This window comes from Pelophylax lessonae (assembly GCF_965119305.1).
Source record: "Pelophylax lessonae genome assembly, chromosome: 8".
Taxonomy (NCBI): domain Eukaryota; kingdom Metazoa; phylum Chordata; class Amphibia; order Anura; family Ranidae; genus Pelophylax; species Pelophylax lessonae.
Window position 1 is genome coordinate 29465459 of NC_138775.1, and position 23089 is coordinate 29488547.

The 23089-nt window shown below is 44.1% G+C and overlaps 1 protein-coding gene across 3 annotated transcripts in view; it reads right to left on the reverse strand.

Annotated features, from left to right (window-relative positions):
- KBTBD12 (kelch repeat and BTB domain containing 12) overlaps positions 1-23089 on the reverse strand; it is a 152728-nt gene that overhangs the window by 3062 nt on the left and 126577 nt on the right. For all 3 annotated transcript variants that reach the window (XM_082265984.1, XM_082265982.1, XM_082265983.1), the window contains one exon: positions 8676-8841. In XM_082265984.1, coding sequence (XP_082122110.1) covers positions 8676-8841 — 166 coding nt within the window. The remainder of the gene's footprint in view (positions 1-8675; positions 8842-23089) is intronic.

Genomic DNA, 23089 nt, shown 5'->3' on the forward strand with positions numbered 1-23089 from the left:
GTTCCATCTCTATGGCTCCATGCTCCCTGGTCATAGGGCCATGTCAGGAAATATACACATACTTGATCATAAGGGGCCCTTCAGATGTGGTTACTGGTTCAGATGTGGTTACTGGCCATACTGTGGTTACTGGCCTGGTCTGTCAGGGGACACACCTGATGCCCAGGCCCAAAAATCACAGGGCCACAGGATACGAGGCGCATGGTCTCACCACCACCAAAGTTGGCTGTCTGGCCTTCACCAGGCCATCATCAGGCCATCACCCATGTCCCAACCAACCCGGACTCCATCCCTCCTCCCCAGATGGATGTCCCTTAGATATAAAGAGACACAGTCCACATCCACCTTTAACTCTTCTTTGGAGTGTAGAAACTTGATTATCAACAGTCTATAGATAAGTGGGTTCCATGGTACATCCAGGTTCCATGCCCACTTAAAGTGGAACTTTAGTCAGAAAATGAAGTCCTGCTAGATCACTTCAGGATGGGATGGCCCCTTTTGTAGGTATAGCGATATAAAACATTAGAAATAAGTGTCTATACTTTTTAAAATCCAGGAATACACTGTCTCAACCTGCTCTGCACATGTTCAGTTCCTCACCCATTTTAGGCATTTTTAGGCACTGCTGAGTTTGTAGAGGCCTTAAAGCAGAATTAAACCCTCCTATCCTATCCAGCCAAGGATGATGCTTCTATTTAAACTGCAACTGCCATGGTACTGCACATGTGATCAGTTATGACACCAGCTATTTGATGGTTTGACAGTTTGGTTGAGGACACAAGATATCTCGGCATTCAAGAAATGTAATTGTTTTTTGAAAACGCTAAATAAATGGGTTTAATTCCACTGTTTGGGGGCTCTGGGCTTCAGCAAAATGGCAGCCTGCACCAAGAAGCAAGTTGTTATGGGTAAAGTTCTGCTTTGGGTAAAGTGAATTGTTTTAAAAGCAATGACTTTCAGCTATCCTGGTGGTGCCCACTTGGTGGACAACTGATGATAGTTGTCTAAAGGACTTTACAGTCTCTGTTGAGGCCCTATGTATCCCAGAAGGGCTCTGCAAGACACCCTGTCTACTTCCCAGTCTGGACTCCACTCTGGATTTACACTACAACAGGAGTCTCTAAGCTATCTGAACAATGGGCCAGTTTCCTGTCCTCCTGACTTTCAGGGGGCTGGACTGTGGCCAGTGTGGGTAGAAAATACCCTGGCATTAATAGGGGTAAAGGCTGCCCCATCATTGGTGTATTAGTAGGAGTAATATTGCCCCATTATTGGTGTCAGTAAGAGGAATAGTATGATATTGTTGGTATCAGGGCAAAAAATCACGCGCCAACATTAGTGTCAGTAGGAAAAATAGGGCCCTGCAGTTTGTGTCAATGGGAAGAATAGTGCCCTATTGTTGGGGTCAGTGGTAGGAATAATGCCCTATTGTTGGTATCACTGACAGGTATTATGCCCCATTGCTGATGTAGAAGGAATAGTGCCTTGTATCAGTGGGAGGAATCATGTCCCAAGGGCCTAATAAAGGCAAGCAAAGGGCCACATCTGGCCCCCAGGCCATAGTTTGGAGACCACTGCACTACACTATTCCCTAAACTGTATGCATTGACTTCACCCCTACCTTCTCACCAATGGGAAGACCCAACCTCTCACTAACAGGCTCTACATTACAGTCAATTAACCCAGTGGTCCTCAACCCTGGTCCTCAGGGCCCACTAACAGGCCAGGTTTGCAAGATAACTGAAATACATCCCAGGTGATATAATTTGCTGCTCAGTGATTGCAGTACTCTAGTCTGCATCTCCCCAAGGTAATACTTAAAATCTGGCCTGTTAGTGGGCCCTGAGGACCAGAGTTGAGGACCACTGCATTAACCCACCCGATGGGTTATGTTAAACCATTTGCTGAACTAGATAAATTATTATTATTATTTTTCATGATAATATATTAATAAATATTAACAGTAAAATAATTATAATAATTATTATTACTGATAACAATAATAATAATAACTTTTATAATTATTATATTAATAATAAATATTTAAGGTAATATGTTAAAGAATAATAATAATAACAATAATATTTATAATAATTATTATTATAAGTATTATTTATAATTATATTTGAATATGTTTAATTCAAAATCATTGCTTTCACCTAACAGTAAAGCTAGCCATCCGCATTGCAACTGGATTGTACAGATATTAGAATCTAGACTTTAGATTTAACATTAGACTTGTAAATTGGATTGCTCTGATTGACCCACAAGCTTCAAAGTTGTTGGTAAATCTAAAAAGAGGATATTACAGGTATTGTGCAATCAGATTATACTGCATCCCCCTGGCTGCGGGAAGGCGGCGGGCGTTGTGAACTTGGGGCGTAATGTAAAACCATAACCTGACAAGGCTTTGCTGGTGAAATGGGAACAGTAAATGAATGTTCTAGAGGGCAAATGAGAAATGTCAGGTCTCATCTATCCAGAATAAACCTTCATTTGCCTGGCGGTACCCAGAATAAGAGGTTTGTATCAGCGAAGCGAAGGCACTCTTCTCCTTCATAATTACTGCACTAGGTGATATAAACACAGTGGACAGGACAGGAATATTGCCACTTCTGTAGTTAACTTCCTAAATGTATTTCTTCCACAGAAAATGCACCGGTCGGTTCATTTATGTTCTTTTTAACCCTTTTATAGCTAAAGCTGTTTTTGCTTTTTTTGCAGACATATTCAAATGCACATTTTAGGCCTGAAGATTTGTTAAAACTCCCAAACATTGTATATTTTATGAAAGCAGAGACCCTGAAGAACAAAATGGTGGTAGTTGCAATTATTTATGTCACACAATATTAGGCCAACTGTTTATCATATGCAGTAAATAGATACCCAACATGTCAAGGCTTAAAACTGCACATGCCCACGAAACAAATGAAACAAATTACAGTACCCAAAATTGTCCCCAGGCATCCATGAACCTTTACAGGTCATCAGTTTAGAGTTAAAAGTAAATGATGGCCAAAGAATTATTGCTCTCAGACCAGTGTGTGTGGCGATACCTAATATGTGTAGGGAAATTGTTTTTTTCATATGTAGGCACACCTGATGCGTGTATTTATATTCGTATGCATGTGTTTATAGGGGTGGGGGAATTTAAACATTTTTATTTTTTTAATTGCTTTTTATTAAACTTTAACTTTTTACACTTTTGTTTTACTTATAGACTCTTATCATTTGTGGGTTTATATGGCAGTTAGATGATTTTTTTTCACATATATGCATTTATATTCGTATGTGTGTGTACATGGGGGTGGAGGGATTTACATTTTTTGGGGTTTTTTTTTTGAAAATCTATTTTTTTAAACATTTTTTATTAATTTATTTTATTTCAATTTTTTCCACTATATTTATTTATACAGTATTTTTATGTGCATGTACATAAGGTTTGAACTTTTTTTTTTTCCTAATTGATTTTATTAAACTTAAATTTTAACCTCTTTTTAAAAAAACTTTATTGTTCTCACATAGAGGCCTGCTGTCACCCTTGCACCCCCTTGGGGTGGCACCTTCTAGCCTGTGTGTAAGTGATTGGGCAGCTTTACAGCCACCTAACACTCTGTGATGTAAACACACACGGCCGCTATAATGGCAAGGAGTCAGTTTACATCACTGTGCTGTCCCAGAAATAATACCTACATCTGTGACAGCAACAGGGTTAAAGCCATTTAAGGATGCAAAAAGCACACTGGATAGCGCAGAAAAAAAAATGCACTTAAAGTGAAGTTACTAAATCAGGACATATCACCATGACAAAGGAACAGCAGGTCACGCCAACAGATGGCGCCATTTTTACAGTCCTTTTCAATCATTTTAAGACTTTCAGTCCCTCGCACCTTCACTCTAAGTCCCACTTCACACGATTGCGGTGCAGGAAACCACATGTGATTCAGACAGGAATCGCACTGCATTCCTAGGTTCACATCAATGCATGTGAGGTTGATGTGTTTTTGCAGCTCATTTTGCATTTTTTTCATGCGTGTTTTTGATGCATTTTTATTGCATTTTGCGTTTCTTGGGAAGTGTTGATGTTGCTAGGAAGATGTGTCTGTTGTCACGCAGGAAAATGCACCTAAAACCCATGTACATGAGTTTTTCATGCGTTTTTGATGCAATTTCATTAAAGAGGAAGTAAACTCTTCCTTTTTTAAAGTTTTTTTTCCCCTGCAAAGTAAATGCATAATGTGCTAGTATGCATCGCAGCTTATAAAGGAGCTCCAGTCAGTTTTCTGAAAATTAAAAGTCAGCAGCTACAAAAACTGCAGCTGCTGACTTTTAATAAACTGCCTTCCACCTGTACCAGGATCCAGCGCTGTGCTCACCTGAGGGGGCACCGGGGACTGTCTTCGGTCCTCGGCGTTGGCATCTTAACTGTGGGCGCCTGGCTGTAACAGCTTGCGGCTTCACAGGCTGGGTGCCCACTGCACATGTGTGAGCCACCCTGCACATTGTGAAAGGTTGGGCAGTCTTTTTGGACCTGTGACGTGTCCCAGAAGACTTTGGGGAGGGGGGGGGGGGAGAACGTCTGTTTAGATCACCGGGGCGATCCAAGCAGAAGTGGGAGCAGGTGCCTGACAAAACCAGGTTCCCCCCCCCCCCAAAAAAAAATGCCAAATGTCAAAGAGGAGTGAAGGAGGAGGCCCTAAAGCAGAACTTCCCTTTTTGGGCAGAGTTCTGCTTTGATATACAGTATTGTCACGAAAGTTGGTAAAGGCAACCAAGGACAAAAGGTGAATAACAATGGTAATTATATGAATAATAATGGTAAAAATACACTTAATATCCAGAATATCTAGCTATGAGTACAAGGTATAGGGTGACACTTGCTGCCCAGAACAGAATAATCAGTAACAATGCCACCTGAAGTGCAGCAGTGAGCAGTAAAATACAAATACAATAAACCACTGATGCTATACTGCACTAATGGTGTCTATGCTAGGTCTTAAGCCATCTGGTGAACACTGCCAGTCGTGAAGGGGTCAAGAAAAGGTATAGAGATATATGCATGCAGGTTGCGTGATAGAGGAGGTCCTTTAGATGTTTTTTCTGCCGGCTAGAAAATATCAAATGGGATAGAACCCTGGGAACCCTGGGAACAAAGAACACGGAGGAAAAATGGGAGTGCTTCAAGAGCATACTTAACAAGGGGGTGGGCCAGTGCATTCCACAGGGAAATAAATTTAAAAGAGCAAAATTAAACCCTGGGTGGCTAAACTCCAACATAAAAATGTATATTAGAGCTAAACAAAAGGCCTTCAAAAAATACAAGACTGAGGGGTCATTGGCAGCATTTAAGCACTTCAAAGAGTGTAATAAGAAATGTAAAGACGAAATCAGGGCGGCTAAAATAGAACACGAGAGACATATAGCGGAGGAGAGTAAAAAGAACCCCAAGAAGTTCTTTAAGTATATAAACAGTAGGAAAGCGAGGCCAGAGCACATTGGCCCCATAAAAGATGACAAAGGAAATATGGCCACTGAGGACAGAGAAAAGGCGGAAGTGTTAAATAATTTATTTTCTTCAGTCTTCACAAAAGAATCGGGGTGCTACACTAACCCAGCTTGTAAGGCCGAATTAAATAATACACCTCAGGAAGTGCCGCCATGGCTAACAGAGGATAGACTTAGAGCTAAACTAGAGAAACTTAACATAAATAAATCCCCGGGACCAGATGGCTTGCACCCGAGGGTTCTTAAGGAGCCAGGTGATTGCCAGACCGTTATTCTTGATCTTTAAGGATAGTTTACAGACGGGTATGGTGCCAGCTGATTGGAAAAAAGCCAATGTGGTACCAATATTTAAAAAGGGGCCGAGATATATCCCGGGTAACTATAGGCCGGTCAGCCTAACATCAGTAGTCTGCAAGATTTTGGAGGGGATGTTAAGGGACCACATACAAGACTTTAGTAATGAAAACGGTATTATAAGTAGTAATCAGCATGGATTCATGAAAAATCGTTCGTGCCAAACCAATCTATTAACCTTCTACGATGAAGTAAGCTGCCACCTAGATAAAGGGAAGTCTGTGGATGTGGTGTATCTGGACTTTGCAAAGGCTTTTGACACCGTTCCCCACAAACGCTTACTGTACAAACTAAGGAAGATAGGTATGGACCATAAGGTGAGTACCTGGATAGAGAACTGGCTCCAGGGGAGAGTCCAGAGGGTGGTGATTAATGGGGAGTACTCGGATTGGGCGGGTGTGGAAAGTGGGGTTCCCCAGGGTTCTGTCCTGGGACCAATCCTGTTTAATTTATTCATAAATGATCTAGAGGAGGGGATATCTAGTACAATCTCAGTATTTGCAGATGATACTAAACTAGGCATGCCAATATCTTCTGGGCAGGATGTGGAAACCTTGCAAGCGGACCTGAACAAAATAACGGGGTGGACAACTACATGGCAGATGAGATTTAATGTTGAAAAATGTAAAGTAATGCACTTGGGGGCCAGAAACCAGAAAGCAAGCTACTCACTAGGGGGGGAACCTCTGGGTGAGTTTAGGATGGAAAAGGACCTGGGGGTACTGGTAGACAACAGGCTTGGCAGTGGCATACAATGCCAACCCGCCACAAGCAAAGCCAACAGAATACTGGGTTGTATAAAAAAGGGGATTCACTCCAGAAATAAAGAGATTATTCTTCCACTCTACAAGACTCTGGTCCGGCCACATCTGGAGTATGCTGTCCAGTTCTGGGCACCGGTCCTCATGAAGGATGTGCTGGAACTGGAGAAAGTCCAGAGAGGGGCAACAAAAATAATTAGGGGAATGGAGGGCATCGGCTATGAGGAAAGACTACAAGCACTGAACCTTTTCTCTCTGGAGAAGAGACGATTGAGGGGGGATATGATATCAATGTACAAATACTGTACTGGCGACCCTAGCATAAGGAACAAACTATTCAGAGAAAGGAGATACAGTAAGACACGTGGCCACTCACTAAAACTTGAGGAAAGGCGGTTTAACCTTAAAGTGCGTAGGGGGTTCTTCACTGTAAGAGCGGTAAGGATGTGGAATTCTCTTCCACAAGCAGTCGTATCAGCAGGGAGCATTGATAGTTTCAAAAAACTATTAGATGGACACCTTAAAGACCACAACATACAGGGGTATACAATGTACGGTTAAAAGCAAACACACACACACATCATGGGTTGAACTGGATGGACTGATGTCTTTTTTCAACCTCACTAACTATGTAACTATGTAATTTGTGCTAGTAAGGATGATTGGGAGGGCATGCTTGTGCTAGGAGGGGGGAAGGGGGGAAATATTTGTGTGAGGAGGGGGATTTAGAGTAGGGGGAAAAATGTATACTCAGATGGAAATTTGAGGGGTGGAGAATTTGTCCTAGGAGGGGTGATTTTTTTTTTTAAGGGGGGACATCTGTGCTGGGAGGATTTGGGGGATGGAGGAGGCAGATATTTGTGCTGGGAGGTGGGATTTGAGCAGGGGGTTGGATTTGTACTGGGAGGAGGGAGTTTTTATGCTTAAACGGTAATCATGCAGATTAGTGCCCAAATCTTTTTTCTTGGGGGGGGGGGGGATTTGTGCTAGTAAGGATGATTGGGAGGGCGTGTTTGTGCTAGGAGGGGGGAAGGGGGGAAATATTTTTTGTGAGGAGGAGAATTTAGAGTAGGGGCAGGATGTATACTCGGAGGTAAATTTGAGGGGTGGAGAATTTGTCCTAGGAGGGGGTAATTTTCCTTTTTTTTTTAAGGCTGGACATCTGTGCTGGGAGGATTGGGGGGGGGTGTTTGTGCTAGGAGGGTTGATGAGGGGAAATATTTGTGTGAGGAGGGGGATTTAGAGTAGGGGGAAAAATGTATACTCAGAGGGGAAATTTGAGGGGTGCAGAATTTGTCCTAGGAGGGGGTGATTTTTTTTTTTTTTTTAAGAGGGGACATCTGTGCTGGGAGGATTTGGGGGATGGAGGAGGCAGATATTTGTGCTGGGAGGTGGGATTCGAGCAGGGGGGTGGATTTGTACTGGGAGGATGCTTAAACGGTAATCATGCAGATTAGTGCCCAAATCTTTTTTTTTTGGGGGGGATTTTTTTTTTGACACATAATGCTCATAAATCTTGGGGGGGGGGGTGCAGTTTGACATGTTCCCCCTGGACTGTAGGTGTCCTTGTCCCTGCAATGATGCACATCATCCAGTATAATAGTATAGAATACCAGCAAGTATTAATTAATTAATTAATTAATTAATTAATTAATTTAACAGCGGCTCCCCTGAACCATTCTTTCCCATAATCCCCTGCAATTGCGTCTGGCTTTCCATTATTCCCTGCAAGCCCATGGTATCCTTTTCTCGTATGGCACTGCAACCTCAGGACTACGACAGGGATAACTCAACCATAGTAAAAAGTCTCCCTGTATACCATCTGCACTAATACATCACCCAAACTAAAGAACATGCTAGTACACCTCACACAGGACCTTATTTATCAAAATGCCCGGAAGAAGAACTGTCTGTGTTGTCCAGATATTCACCGATATGTTTTCCAGGGATGGGCAGAAAAATGTCCACTTGTCCCAGACACTTTGATAATGAAGAATACTTGTTAGGAGCGACAACCCCCGTAATGCACCACAATGTGCTGATCTACGAGATCACCTCTCCATCAGGTCCCGCGGAGGCGGGACGAGGTCTCGCGGGTTCAGATGGGCCACCAGGCAGACATCGTAGGAATCGTGCATGGGGGCCCTGGTACAAACCACATTCCATTGATTCTCCCACGGGTCCAGCTCCAGAATCTCCTTCGTGATCACTTCATGGCGATCTGAAACATAACAATACAATGAGTTCCTTGTTTTCGAAGGCATTGATAATTAGAAGAAGAGCACCAAAGATAAGCAGAGCAGGAAAGTATTAATTAACAGGAAGGACAGCATGTACAATATACTATATTATCAAAAGTATTGGGACACCTGCCTTTACACGCACATAAACTTCAATGGCATCCCAGTCTTAGTCCGTAGGGTTCAATATTGAGTTGGCCCACCCTTTGCAGCTATAACAGCTTTAACTCTTCTGGGAAGGCTGTCCACAAGGTTTAGGAGTGTGTCTATGGCAATGTTTGACCATTCTTCCAGAAGTGCATTTGTGAGGTCAGGCACTTATGTTGGAGAGAACTCCTGGCTCACAGTCTCCGCTCTTATTCATCCCAAAGGTGTTCTATCAGGTTGAGGTCAGGACCCTGTGCAGGCCAGTCAAGTTCCTCCACCCCAAACTGGCTCATCCATGTCTTTATGGACCTTGCTTTGTGCACTGGTCCAAATCGTTTGGTGAAGGGGGGGGGGGGGGGGAATTACGGTGTGGGTTTGACTTTCAGGGGTTGGGCTTGGCCCCTTCAGGGCCAGATTAACGTAGGGGCTATTGGAGCTGCAGCTCCAGGCCCCTGCCTTTATATAGGCCCCGGGTTGGCCATATTCACTGTTACCGCTCTTCTGTCACTTGTAAACACAGAAGTCTGGCTTCTATGCTCGCTTCCCCAGGCAGCACCCTCAGAACCTCCCCACACAGCGCGAAGGCCGGACAAGGAGGGACAGTTGCCGATGCATTGATGTGTTTATGGGCTTCAGAGACAGCATCCCATGTTGAATTAGGCATGCATGGCTGCACCCTTCCTCCTCTGGGTGCATGCCAAGGCACGGCCCTTAAGGCCCTTCAAAATCCTCAGCACCAAGCCCATGATGCTCTTAATCCGGCCCTGGGCCCCTTAGTTCCAGTGAAGGGAACTCTTAAGGCGACAGCATACCAAGACATTTTGGACAATTTCATGCTCCCAACTTTGTGGGAACAGTTTGAGGATGGCCCCTTCCTGTTCCAACCCGATAGAACACCTTTGGGATGAATTAGAGTGGAGGATGTGAGCCAAGTCTTCTCATCCAACATCAGTGCCTGGCCTCACAAATGCGCTTCTGGAAGAATGGTCAAACATTCCCATAGACACACTCCTAAACCTTGTGGACATCCTTTCCAGAAGAGTTGAAGCTGTTATAGCTGCAAAGGGTGGGCCAACTCAATATTGAACCCTACGGACTAAGACTGGACTGTCATTAAAGTTCATGTGCGTGTAAAGGCAGGCGTCCCAATACTTTTGAGAATATAGTGTATATCCGGTATGAATGCCTACATTTGTTTTTATATTGGCTTTGTGTAATTCTCCAAACATCAGAGAGGGCAGGGAAAGAAAATATCAGTCAAGGCGCTGCCAGCCTTAGAACCAAGAGCTTGATGGCAGGAGAGATCAGAGTTGACATATTATAAGAATGTCTAATCTGTTATTTGATGCCTTTTGGAGATTTTTTCCATCTTCCCTTGGCTTCTTTATGCACATTAATACAAAGTTTTACCTGGGGTGCCCAAACTTCCGATCCCCACTGTAAAGTGGTTAAGGAATAAAATATCTCTAAAACAATTTTTATTTCTTTTTAAAATAATGTTAAATATAATAAATGGTGGCAGGAAATGAATTTTTTGTTTTAAGTAGCAGACTCCAGGCTCTGCTTGGATAGAAGACGTCGTTCTTCTCCCGGCAATGTGTAGGCAGATGTGTGGAGCCAGGTGTGTTTGTAGAGCTTGTTAAAAAACAGAAATAAAATTTTAATTGTGCTAAAATTAGAACACTCTGCTTTCATTTATCTAAACATTATCTCCCAATTATTTGCCTTGTTTGGTATTATCGGCATACGGAAGCTCTATGACTACATGACAACAGTACATCTGCCATGCTGCTCAGACTAAAGGGCTTACTTAACCGGTTGCCGACCGCCGCACGACCATATACTGCGGCGGTCAGCCCCGGCCAGGCAAAGGGACGTATATATACTTCACTAGCCTGGGAGCCAATAGCAGGCGAGCTCGCGCCCCCGAAGGCGCGCTCCCGCCCCGGCTCGAACGAGTCCGCGCGTGTGACCGGCGGATCCGATGTCTGCCGGTAACTCGCGATCGTCCGCCGTGAAGGGAGAAAGGCAGGCGGCTAATGTAAACAAAGCCGCCCGTCATTCTACCTGGTGTAAAAATGGAGATCATACGGTTCTACTATGTAGGACCGTTGATCACTGTTCTTACACCTGAAGCCATGTCCAATCACAGTTAGAAACACGCCCCTAGGGACACACTTAACCCCTTCTTCCCCAATAAAGTTAATCCCTTCACTGCCAGTGTAATTTTTACAGTAACAGTGCATATGTATAGCACTGATTACTGTAGTAATGTCACTGGTACCCCCAAAAGTGTCAAAAATGTCAGTCAAGGGTCCGATCTGTCCGCCGAAATGTCGCAGTCCAGCAAAATAAAATCACAGATCTCCGCCATTACTCGTTAAAAAAAAAAACAACAAAAATGACAAAAATCTTTCCCTTAGTAAACGCAATAACTTTTGCGCAAACCAATCAAAATACGCTTATTGTGATTTTTTATACCAAGCATATGTAGCAGAAAACAAATTGGCCAAAAATGTTAAAATATTTTGATTTTGGGGAATTTCATATAAAAAAATGTGAAAAATATTGTTATTTTTGCCAAATTGTCGCTCTTTTTTTGTTTATAGCGCATGATCAAAAAATGGCACAGGTGATCAAATACCACCAAAAGAAAGCTCTGTTTGTGAAGGACATCAAATTCGTTTAGGTACAGTGTCGCACGACCGCGCAATTGTCCGTTAAAGTCATGCAGTGCCGAATCGCAAAATAGGCCCTGGTCAGGAAGGGGGTAAAATCTTCCGGGGCTTAAGTGGTTAAAGCATAACTCCACTTTTTTTGAGTAGAAAACATTCCCCTCTGGGTGATCTCTGTACATTGCAGGGATTTTACCAAACTTTGTTGCAGATTCCTACCTTTTGTTATTCTGAAGAAATCCCTGTTTGTTCCTCTGTGCTGAGTGGGTCAAATGGGAGTGGTTTCATAGTTATCAATCAGCTGCGCAGCTGCAGGGCACTAATGAGGAAATCTGTTGGGCCTGCATCCCTTTAGACGTGTTCCTATTGGGAGTATCTCACCAAAATTTTTGTTGCAGGGGATGCCAGAAATCTGACTTGTATCTTATTGCAGACTTCTGGGAAAATCGGTGAGCCAATCACACAAGCAGGAAATGACATTTCTGTGTACAGAATGCCTCCAGGTAGCCATATTGCATTTTACAGAAAATGACAGCTCTGCAGATTGAATAGGAAAAGACATTTTTTGTAACATTCAATTACAATATGACGTGTGTCACAATTGTATATGCCATATTATTATTTTTTCCACAGGTGTGCTCAGCCTATTGGATTAGGGTGTGCACCCCAAAGCTCAGCACATGTGTGTGTGTGTCTGTGCATACTGTATATACTGATGGTGTCAGCAGAGCAATAGATGGTGTCAGTAGGGCAGTGGATGGTGTCAGCAGAGCAATAGATGGTGTGAGTAGGGCAGTGGATGGTGTCAGCAGAGCAATAGATGGTGTCAGTAGGGCAGTGGATGGTGTCAGCAGAGCAATAGATGGTGTGAGTAGGGCAGTGGATGGTGTCAGCAGAGCAATAGATGGTGTCAGTAGGGCAGTGGACGGTGTCAGCAGTTTTTATTATTTTATGTTTTTATTATTTTTTACAATTTTTTTTAGGTGCCCTGTTAGGGAGCTTTGGTGAAATATCAAGGGTCTAAAGAGGAGGAATCTGCACCACACTGGGTGATTAGGGTGTGCCCAGGCACACCTGGCACACCCTGTGCGCACGCCTATGATTTTTCCCTACTAAACTTTAGTGTCGGTTCACACATATGCGATGAGGGAACCCTGCAAATCCACTGCGGGTTCCCGCATCGCACCTGACTCGCAGGCATTTCATACTGCCATATGCGAATTGCTGGGAGTGTCAATACAAAGTTAATGACACCCCCAGATCAGTTTGCATATCGCAGTGCGAACTGTCAGTTGGGACATGAATCGGATCGCATAGGTGTGAACACCCATGCGATCCGATTTTGGTGCGGACTAAAAAAAGGGTCCTGTGCGTTTTTGGTCAGAATGCGATGCAAATTCAGCCATACTATCCGTATGGCTGTATTCGCAACGCACAGACATCACATGTGATTTTCAGGGCAGCACGCTGCCAATCACATGCAATGTCTGACATTGAATATGTGTGAACCGGCACTGAAAGCGTAACTCCACTTTTTTGGAGAAAAAAACGTTCCCCTCTGGGTGATCTCTGTACATTGCAAGAATTTTAACAAAGTTTGTTGCAGATTCCTACATTTTGTTATTCTGAAGAAATCATTGTTTGTTCCTCTGTGCTGAGTGGGCCCAGCCAATGATTCATGACCCGGACCTGCTGATCGGCTGGGTCCAAAGACAGCCCAGAGTCCTGTGTTGACAATCAACCAATCAGGGCATGCTCCTAATGAGACGATGGATGGTGTCCTGAGGTATTTCCTCCTAGATCTGTACCAGGGCATCACTGAGCTCCTGAACAGACTGAGGAGCAACCTGGCGGCGTCATATGGACTGAAACATAATGTCCCAGAGGTGTTCTATTGGATTTAGGTCAGGGGAGTGTGGGGGCCATTCAATGGTATCAATTCCTTCATCCTCCTGGAACTGGCTGCATACTCTCGCCACAGGAGGCCGGGCATTGTGGTGCACCAGGAGGAACCCAGGACCTACTGCACCAGTGTAGGGTCTGACAATGGGTCCAAGTATTTCATCCCGATACCTAATGGCAGTCAGGGTGCCATTGTCTAGCCAGTAGAGGTATAAGCAGTGGTGTATTTAGGTTTTGTGCTGCCCTAGGCCTGACTAAACTTGTGCACCCCCTAATTTACATATGACCCACCCCTTCCTGTAAAGGCCATGCCCTTTACTGTTTACGACCCGCCCTGTCATCTGTCAACCGCAGACCACAAGTCTATCAGTGCCCATCAGCGTAGCCTCATCAGTTCCCATACGTTCAGCCTCATCAGTGCCCATCTGTGCAGCCTTATCAGTGCCGCCTCATTACTGCCCATCAGTGCAGCCTCTTCACTGACTGCTTTATGGGGGTGCCAGACCAATTTGCCTCCTGGACTCTGCCCTCTGGCCCAATTCACCCCATAAGACTGGCGCTATATTAAAAGTGTTTCGCAAGGCGACGGAGACCCTTTTAGTGCGGGAACCGGGAGGAGGCTGTTTTTTTTTGCTGCCCCCCTGCAAAGTGCCGCCCTAGGCCTGGGCCTTGTTGGCCTAGGCCAAGATACAGCACTGGGTATGTGTCCTTCCATGGATATGCCTCCCCAGACCATCACTGACCTGCCACCAAACCGGTCATGCTGAACGATGTTACAGGCAGCATAACATTCTCCATGGTTTCTCCAGACCCTTTCACATCTGTTACATGTGCTCAGGATGAACCTGTGATAAGCACAGGGCACCAGTGGTGGACCTACCTGCCAATTCTGGTGTTCAATGGCAAATGCTATTCGAGCTCCACAGTGCTGGTCAGTGAGCACAAGGCCCTGTAGGGCTCTGGCAGCGCTCATCCTGTTCCTCCTTGCACAAAGGAGCAGATACCGGTCCTGCTGATGGGTTAAGGACCTTCTATGGCCCTGTTCAGCTCTCCTAGAGTAACTGCCTGTCTCCTGGAATCTCCTCCATGTTCTTGAGACTGTGCTGGGAGTAAAAAAAAAAACCCTCTGGCAATGGCTTGTATTGATGTGCCATCCTGGAGGAGTTGGACTGCCTGTGAGACCTTTATAGGGTCCAGGTATTGCCTCATGCTATCAGTAGTGACACTGACCCTAGCCAAATGCAAAACTAGTGAAAAAAAGTCAGAAAAGAGTAGGGAAAAAAATGTCAGTTGCTTCCACCTGTAAAACCATTCCTGTTTGGTTGTCTCATTGTTGCCCATCCAGTGCACATTTTGTTAATTTCATTAACACCAAAGCAGCTGAAACTGATTAACAACCCCCTCTGCTACTTAACTGACCAGATTAACTTTCCATTAGTTTATTTGACTTGATGCTATACTCTGATTAAAAAGTGTTCCTTTATTTTTTTTTTTTTTTTTTATGTATTAGAGATCAGCAGTTTTGGATGTGAAGCCTGGATTTGTTTTGGCAGGAACAGAAAATACCCATTTGTCCTGCCAGAAAACGAGTGTCCTGGTCATTTCCTGGGCACTGAACTGTGTTTGTAGTCCAAAATCCACAGGGCAGAATGACATTGCTGCTCCTCCAGAGTTACAGTGCAGAGAGAGTGTGTTGTCACCCTGGGACAGGAAGTGTGCTACAGTCAGGATCACCAGTGGAAATAAAAGGCAATAAAAAATGAATGCTGCCGCCACATCTAAGGACTGGTAGTGTATCAAATCTTTGTTTTTGGGTTTAGATAGACCTTATGGCAGGGTTGAGGAATGTTAAAAATATAAAAATACTAGAGGACCATAACAGGGCCAAACAAAACTGATGGAATGCTCAGTTGGACCATGTAGTAGTTGTTCCACTTTTATAGTTCTCTCTAGTTCAACCATCTCATCCAGGGTTCCATGGAATTGTAGGCCTCTTCCAGAAGTTGCTAGGGGTTCCTTGAGCTGTGGCTGATTGACATCCTTTTTGATAGAACCTTCATCATTCCATGGGCAACGCCACTTGGCAAAGACACCTGCATGACACCAACGATCTTTATAGCTGTCTGTCAGGTTGGTCTTTTGATCACCATTGCAAGGGGACATGCATTCTTTCCCCTGGCCATCAATGTAAGGGGCATTTTTCCCACTGACCCCCAATGAATTGATAGGAGGGGGTTCCCTGAGAATGGAAAATAATATTAAAGTATTACTAAAGGAAAAACAGTTTTTTAGTTTTGTGTAGAGGGATTAGAACCCCTGTCAGTTTTTATTGCTGCCTGCGTCCCCATTAGAGAGATTAAGTCCCGGTTCACACTGGGGCAGACTTAGCCGCTTGACAAGTCACGCTCCATTCAGTGTAATGGAACCGTTCTAATTGGAGCAACTCAAGTCGCTCCGACTTAGAAAAAGGTTCCTGCACTACTTTGGGGGCAACTTGCATTGACGTCTAATAGAGATTATGTTTGCAAGCCACGCTAAAGTCGCGCTGCACAGGGCAGCTTCAGAGTCGGGCGACTTTGAAGCCACCCCAGTGTGAACCCAGCCTTACCCTCTCTATTTGGTCTGTTTACCATTATCATTGAAAGTGAAAGTGAAAGTAAATGAAAGTCCAAATTTGGGGTTGTCCCCAGAAAAGGAAATCTTCCAATAAGGACACTAGTTCTAGTAAAAAAAAAAAAAAAATTACAGGGATGTCCTCTCACTTCCTGTTTTGGCTAAGGGACAGGAAGTCAAAGTAAATTTCCCAATGGGACAAAGAGGTAAAAAATAAATCTTACATGGTTTGGAACCCTCCCTTTCTCTATCCAAAATTAAAAGAAAAAAAATGTTGCCTATAGTTCTACTTTAAAGCGGAGTTCCACCCTAAAATTAAACTTACCTCCATCTTCTCGCTCCGGGTCACCTGAAAAACAAATGAATAAACGCAATTTTTTTTTTGCTTACCTCGTTTAGAAGAAAATATACTTACCTTACTTCCTCTTCCTCCCCTCGGCGGCCACGGCGATTCGTCACTTCCTGGCTTTGCAATGATTCCTGGGAGCTGAACGTCATCACTCCCAGGAATCAATGCGCCTGCACCGGCCCCGACGTCAGTTCTGGTGCAGGCGCCGTCATACCTTGCTAAACAGCTTCTGGGCATGCTGGTGCAGTGCATCGTGGGACCGAAGAAGACGGAAGAGGACGCAGAAGAGGATCGCGCTGGCTTCAAGCTGCCCACACCTGAGATGGCAGCGCTAGACAATACTTTTTCAAGGTAAGTATTTGTCCTAAAAGGTAAGTGCAACCCGGGACAGATCAGAGGCTAGCCATTGCGGAATGTACTAGCCCTGACTGTCCCGGGGGTATTTTCATTAAAAAAAAATGTCCCAGGGTGGAACTCCGCTTTAAAGTTCCTCTGGTGTAAAGCGATTGAGAAAGGCTGTCCTAGTCACTGTTTTATTTTTTTAGTTTGAGGGTTTAATTGTCTGCATTGGGATTTTTTCCCCATAAGTCACTAATTTTTACTACTCTTGTACTGCTCCTATTGTATCTCTATTTTTTTGCGTCCCTAAATCTCTCACTGATCCTAAATTGCGTGCGGTCAATGTGTTTTTATCATCACTCTGCGTCATTAAACTGATATACAGTAATTCTTTTTTTAGTTTGAAATTTGAAGTTTTAGTTTTTAGTTTTAATTGCCTACGTTGGGATTTGTTCCCCATAAGTCCCATTTTTTCACTACTTCTTCACCTCTCCTATTGCCTCTACTTATTTTTATTGACTGACCGATCCCTGATCGCATGTGGTCAATGTGTTTTCATCACCCTGGGTCTCTAAACATACACAAGGTTTATTTTAGTTTGAAGAATAAATTGCCTACAATGGGATTTATTCCCCATAAGTCCTTATTTTTCACCACTCATTCACCTCTCCTATTGCCTCTGCCTGTTTTTTATCGACTCACTGATCCCAGATGGTGTGTGGTCCTTGTGTTTTCATTATTTGGGGTCATTAAATGTACACAAGTTACCGCTGTACCTTGTTGACTGGAAAAAAATGCAGCTGTCACCACACTAAGTACCCTCCGGGGACACCGACTTCAAGAAAATGGAGGTTGTAAAATTGTCTAGGGTCTCAATGTTTATATTTCTCAATGCCTTGGTATTGAAAGTTCAGCACCAAATTTTTCAATTGAAATAAAAAAAGTCCCAAAGGTATGCAGATAAAATATTTATTTCCATGAAAACCTCATGGTAAAACAATTAGTAGATCTAGTGGCAAAGGCAGATAGAGTTACATCCAAACATTGAGTTTCCCCAAAAAGGTCCAACTTGGCTCTGCTGGCTCTGGACTATCCTGTTGGCCACTGAGGCCACCTATAATATTAACCACTTAACCACCGGAGGATTTTGCTGTCTTACGTCCAGGCCACTTTTTGCGATTCAGCGATGTGCGACTTTAACTGACAATTGCGCGGTCGTGCGACGCCGTACCCAAACAAAATTTACATCCTTTTTTTCCCACAAACAGAGCTTTCTTTTGGTGGTATTTGATCACCTGTGCAATTGACTCCTGGGAGCGATGACGCTCATCTCCCAGGAGTCAATGCAAGCAGGAAGTGACGGCGCGGGCCGTGTCCGCAGAGGGAGGAAGAGGAAGTAAGGTAAGTATATTTTCTTTAAAAACAAGGTAAGTGAATAAAAAAAAATTTTTAATTATCCAATTGTTTTTCAGGCAATTCAGAGCAAGCGGAAGGGGAAAAGTGCATTTTTAGGGTGGAACTCTGCTTTAACCACTTTACCACCGGAGGATTTTGCTGTCTTACGTCCAGGCCACTTTTTGCGATTCAGCGCTGTGCGATGTTAACTGACAATTGCGCGGTCGTGCGACGCCGTACCCAAACAAAATTTACATCCTTTTTTTCCCACAAACAGAGCTTTCTTTTGGTGGTATTTGATCACCTGTGCAATTTTTACTTTTTGCGCTATAAACAAAAAAAGAGCGTTTATTTTGAAAAAATAACAATATTTTTAACATTTTTTTATATGAAATTCCCCCCCCAAAAATGTAAAAATCTAAATGTTTTTATATTTTTGGCCAATTTGTTTTCTGCTACCTATGTTTGGTAAAAAAAATCACAATAAGAGTATTTTCATTGATTTGCGCAAAAGTTATTGCGTTTACTAACTAAGGGAAAGATTTCTGTCATTTTTGGTGTTTGTCTTTTTAACGAGTAATGGCGGCGATCTGCGATTTTTTTTGCGGGACTGCAACATTGCGGCGGACAGATCGGACCCTTGACTGACATTTTTGACACTTTTGGGGGTACCAGTGACATTACTGCAGTAATCAGTGCTATAAATATGCACTGTTACTGTAAAAATGACACTGGCAGGGAAGGGGTTAATTTTATTGGAGAGGGAGGGGTTAATGTATGCCTGGTGCTTACTGACATGTGTGGGGGGAGGTGACTGAGTGACACAGGGACAGATCGCATGTTCAGCTATGCTGAACCATGCTATCTGACCCTGCCTGTCACTTAGGAGATACGCCCGCTCTGTTTACACAAGTGGGCGGATCTCCAAACTCGATTCCCCGACGATTGGGGAAGAGCAGCGGCGATCGCCGCCGCTCCTCCCCTGGCCCGACTCCCGCTGTGACTGAAAACAGCGGGAGTGCGCCTCCAGTGGCGCGCGAGCGCCGCCTACAGGAGGAGGAGTCCAGCGACGTAGGTCTACGTCGCTGGATGGGATCGTGCCACATTGCCGCAGTAGTGTCAATGTGGGCGGTCGTAAAGTGGTTAAAGGACCATTATTCAAGGAATTACATTAATAAATATTCTCTTCTATTGATTAAAACTTCCAGGAAACATAAAAAAATTGGGTTAAATGTTCACTTAGTTTACCTTAATTTGAAATTTATAAAAATCCACTGAGAGCTCCTGGACGGGGCTACAAACACTGGCCATATGTTTCTGTTGCCAGCAACCAACCTCTCATGTGCCAATACATGGCTGAGGCTGCAGTGAGCTTAGTGCTGGAGCCATGGCCTACATTTTTGCATGCTTAGGAGTTGACTTATCAAAATTGGAGAGTGTAAAATCTGGTGTAGCTCTGCTTAGAAACAAATCAGCTTCCAGGTTTTTTGTCAAAGCCTAATTGAACAAGCTGAAGTTAGAAGCCAATTGGCTACCATGCAGCAAATTTTGCATTCTCCAGTTTTAGGTGAGACTACAAGCTGACGATTTGGCTCAGGGAGTAGCCAACCTCACAATGGCAGGAAAAACTTGAGGAGATATGTTCAATGCTGACAAGCCCATAATACAAGGGCGTAACTACAGGGGTTGCAATTGCAACCGGGCCCCATGCTCCAAGGGGCCTGTGCCGCTCCCCTGTGCACCTGGATAGGAAGGGTGATGGGGGCAGCATGTAGAGAAATCACGGTCCTCCTTTTTCCTCCTGTAGCTGCAGGAGGAAAATGGAGGAGATTGGTTCCTCTGTATGCTGCCCCCGCCACTCCTCCTATCCAGTTCACTTGTGTTCTGCTGTCTCTGGGCCCCTGTGTGCTCCCCCGGACCCCCCCTTACTGTGCTGCCCCCCCCCCCCCCCCACTGTTCTCCCTTCCCTCTCCTACCGGCTGCTGCAGGGGATGTGTCACAATAGAGAACCAGGAAGGGGTCGGTAAATAAGTAATTTACCAGCTCCTTCCTTTTCTGAATGGACAGAGTCATAGTCAGTGACACTGTAAAAAAATGAAATGAAATTATAAAAAATAATACAATTAAAATACCAAAAAATAAAAACTACTGACACCAGTGGGTGAACTTCCAGGATTGCAAAGGTAACACTTGCGACAGGGCCCTGGCATTCCACCACCGTGGGGAGGCCCCAAGATGGCAGGAAGGGGGCCCACTGCAGAACTTGTGAAAAGGTCCCGCTGTGGCACTGTAATAAAGGGCCCTGCAACGAGAGTAAAGGGCACCAGAATCAGTGGGAAGAGCCCCAGGCTTGAAGGGAAGGGACCTGACAAGGGATCCGGGGGGCCCTTCAAGGTTTCTTGCACCGGGGCCCTGAAGGTTCTAGTTACGCCTCTGCCATTATATCAGGTCACCCTCTGGGAAAGCCAGGTACCAAAAAAGGCAGGGGCTCCTTCTATGCCCAAAATCTCCAATAAACCGAGAGAGAAAAAGCCAGCAGCACTCTAAAAAAATTCTGTGTAGATGTAACTTTATTGACATAGGAAGACAGACATAGGGGTTGCAAAACATACCAGGATCAGTATAGGGTTGCACTACTAAAAAGATCCTCCTACCACTGCGCCATGTCAGAAATTCTACATGATCAGCTTCCACTTTAAAACAGAAATTTTTAAAATAACGTATCTACTGAGTGAAAGCAAAAAAATATTAGAAAAATATTAAAGTAGATAGTGGCGCTCACAATATCACCCGTGAAAAAAAGTGAATCTATCCAAGAAACAAATAAAGTCCAAAATAATGTTAATAAAAGTCCATAAAAATGATAATTGATGATTCAAAGACTGTCCAAAGAAAGGCCTTTAAAGACTTAGGTCCCTTTCACACGGGCTTTCCGGTCCGCCTGTCATTTTTTCTGGCCGACCTGATCGGATGCTCCATGTACCTCTATGGGGCAGCAGATGTCAGTGGTGACATGTCCGCTGACACCCATTGCTCTCCGATCCGATCCTGTCCGTGAAATCTGGACGGATGGAAAACCTATTTTCCATCTGTCTGGAGGATCGGAAAGGATCGAATGAAAACGGACGGGCGGTCCGTTTTCATCTGATCTCCCCATAGAGGAGAGCGGGGCTCTGACAGCTCCGTCTCTGCAAAGTAAGCGGAGACAGAGCTGTCATCCACCTGCTCAGTGGGGATCGGCAGATCGATCCCACCTGAGAAAAACAGAGCCTGCCGAGTGACTCGTGTGAAAGGACCCATAGGGGTTGATTTACTAAAACTGGAGAGGGCAAAATCTGATGCAGCTGTGCATGGAAGCCAATCAGCTTATAATCTCAGCTTGTTCAATTAAACTTTGACAAAAAAAAAAAAACTGAATGCAGAGCTGCACCAGATTTTCAACCCTCCAATCTTGAGCCTCGTACACACGCAACGAATTTCCGCCGACCGGTCGTCCGTCTTTTGTCCAGAGTGGTGTCTGTTGGTTGGAATATGCCTAGACTGCACACCAATTTTCCCGCACGACAGAATTCTACTTCAGAAGTGATGTCATGTGTTGGATTGCTTTCTATGTGTTCTTTCATCTCTGAGCATGCCTAGTCTTGCTCATAAGATTTTTCCCCATCGCAATCTGTACTAATGAGACGAAAATCGGACGTGTTTTGACGGTCGACAAAAATGATATAGCCTGCACACCAGGATTTTTTCGGCTGAAAAGTCGGAGTCGGTTGTCAGAAGCACCATACTAACAAGCCGAAAATCGGCAGATCGGTCGTCGGACGAAATCTCCCGGCCGAATTTCTACTCGTGTGTACGGGGCTTTAGTAAATCAACACCATAGAGTCCCTGTCTCGAACCTCCTTTTCAAAAAATGGTGGGTGAAATGCATCAGCAAAGGAGGTCTCATACCAGGAATCTAGATCTGTCTGTCCAGATCAATAAAGTTGCATCCATGTTGCTGGCTTTTAATCCCAGGATAAAAGGCATAGCTGTCCCATTTGGGGAGATTTCCCCTCTATTCCTGTCCAATTACTATCTGTTAAAGGGCAATGAAAACATGTTTCCACTGTTCATCAATTCTAAAAATTTCCCCTTTGATTTTAATACTTTGAATTACTGGCAAATGTGCAGATAAGGATTTCCTACGTGTTCTAGGTAAATTACTCTGAGAATCCTGAAGCCAGAGGGTAAGGTAAGCACAACAATGAGGCATTTTCCAAAGCAGAAAAGCAATGACATCCTCATTATTTCTTCCATGACAGTTTTAAATAAATGACTGATCATCAAGTGAGCTAAAGTCATTTCATGATACATGTAAATAGACTGCTAAATGTTTAGAATTTTGCTCCTCTATGCAGTTCTTTACATATATATTACTAAACTGTATTATAATCACTATATGGTCAGGTGTTGGTGGACAATCTATTTCAAAACCATGGGTATTAATATGGGGTTGCCTGTGGATGGGGTCTACTGCCCCCATGCATGTGGATGTATACTTTGTGCGGAGCGTGCTCATCAATGCCTGGAACCTAGGCGGGGACTGTGGTTATATGAAAAATCAAACATTAACCACTTTACCACCGGAGGATTTTCCTGCTAAAAGACCAGGGGTTTTTTGCGATTTTTTACTGCGTGACTTTAACGGACAATTGCGCGGTCGTGCGACGCTGTACCTAAACTAATTTCACGTCCTTTTTTTCCCACAAACAGAGCTTTCTTTTGGTGGTATTTGATCACCTGTGCGATTTTTTGATCACGCGCTATAAA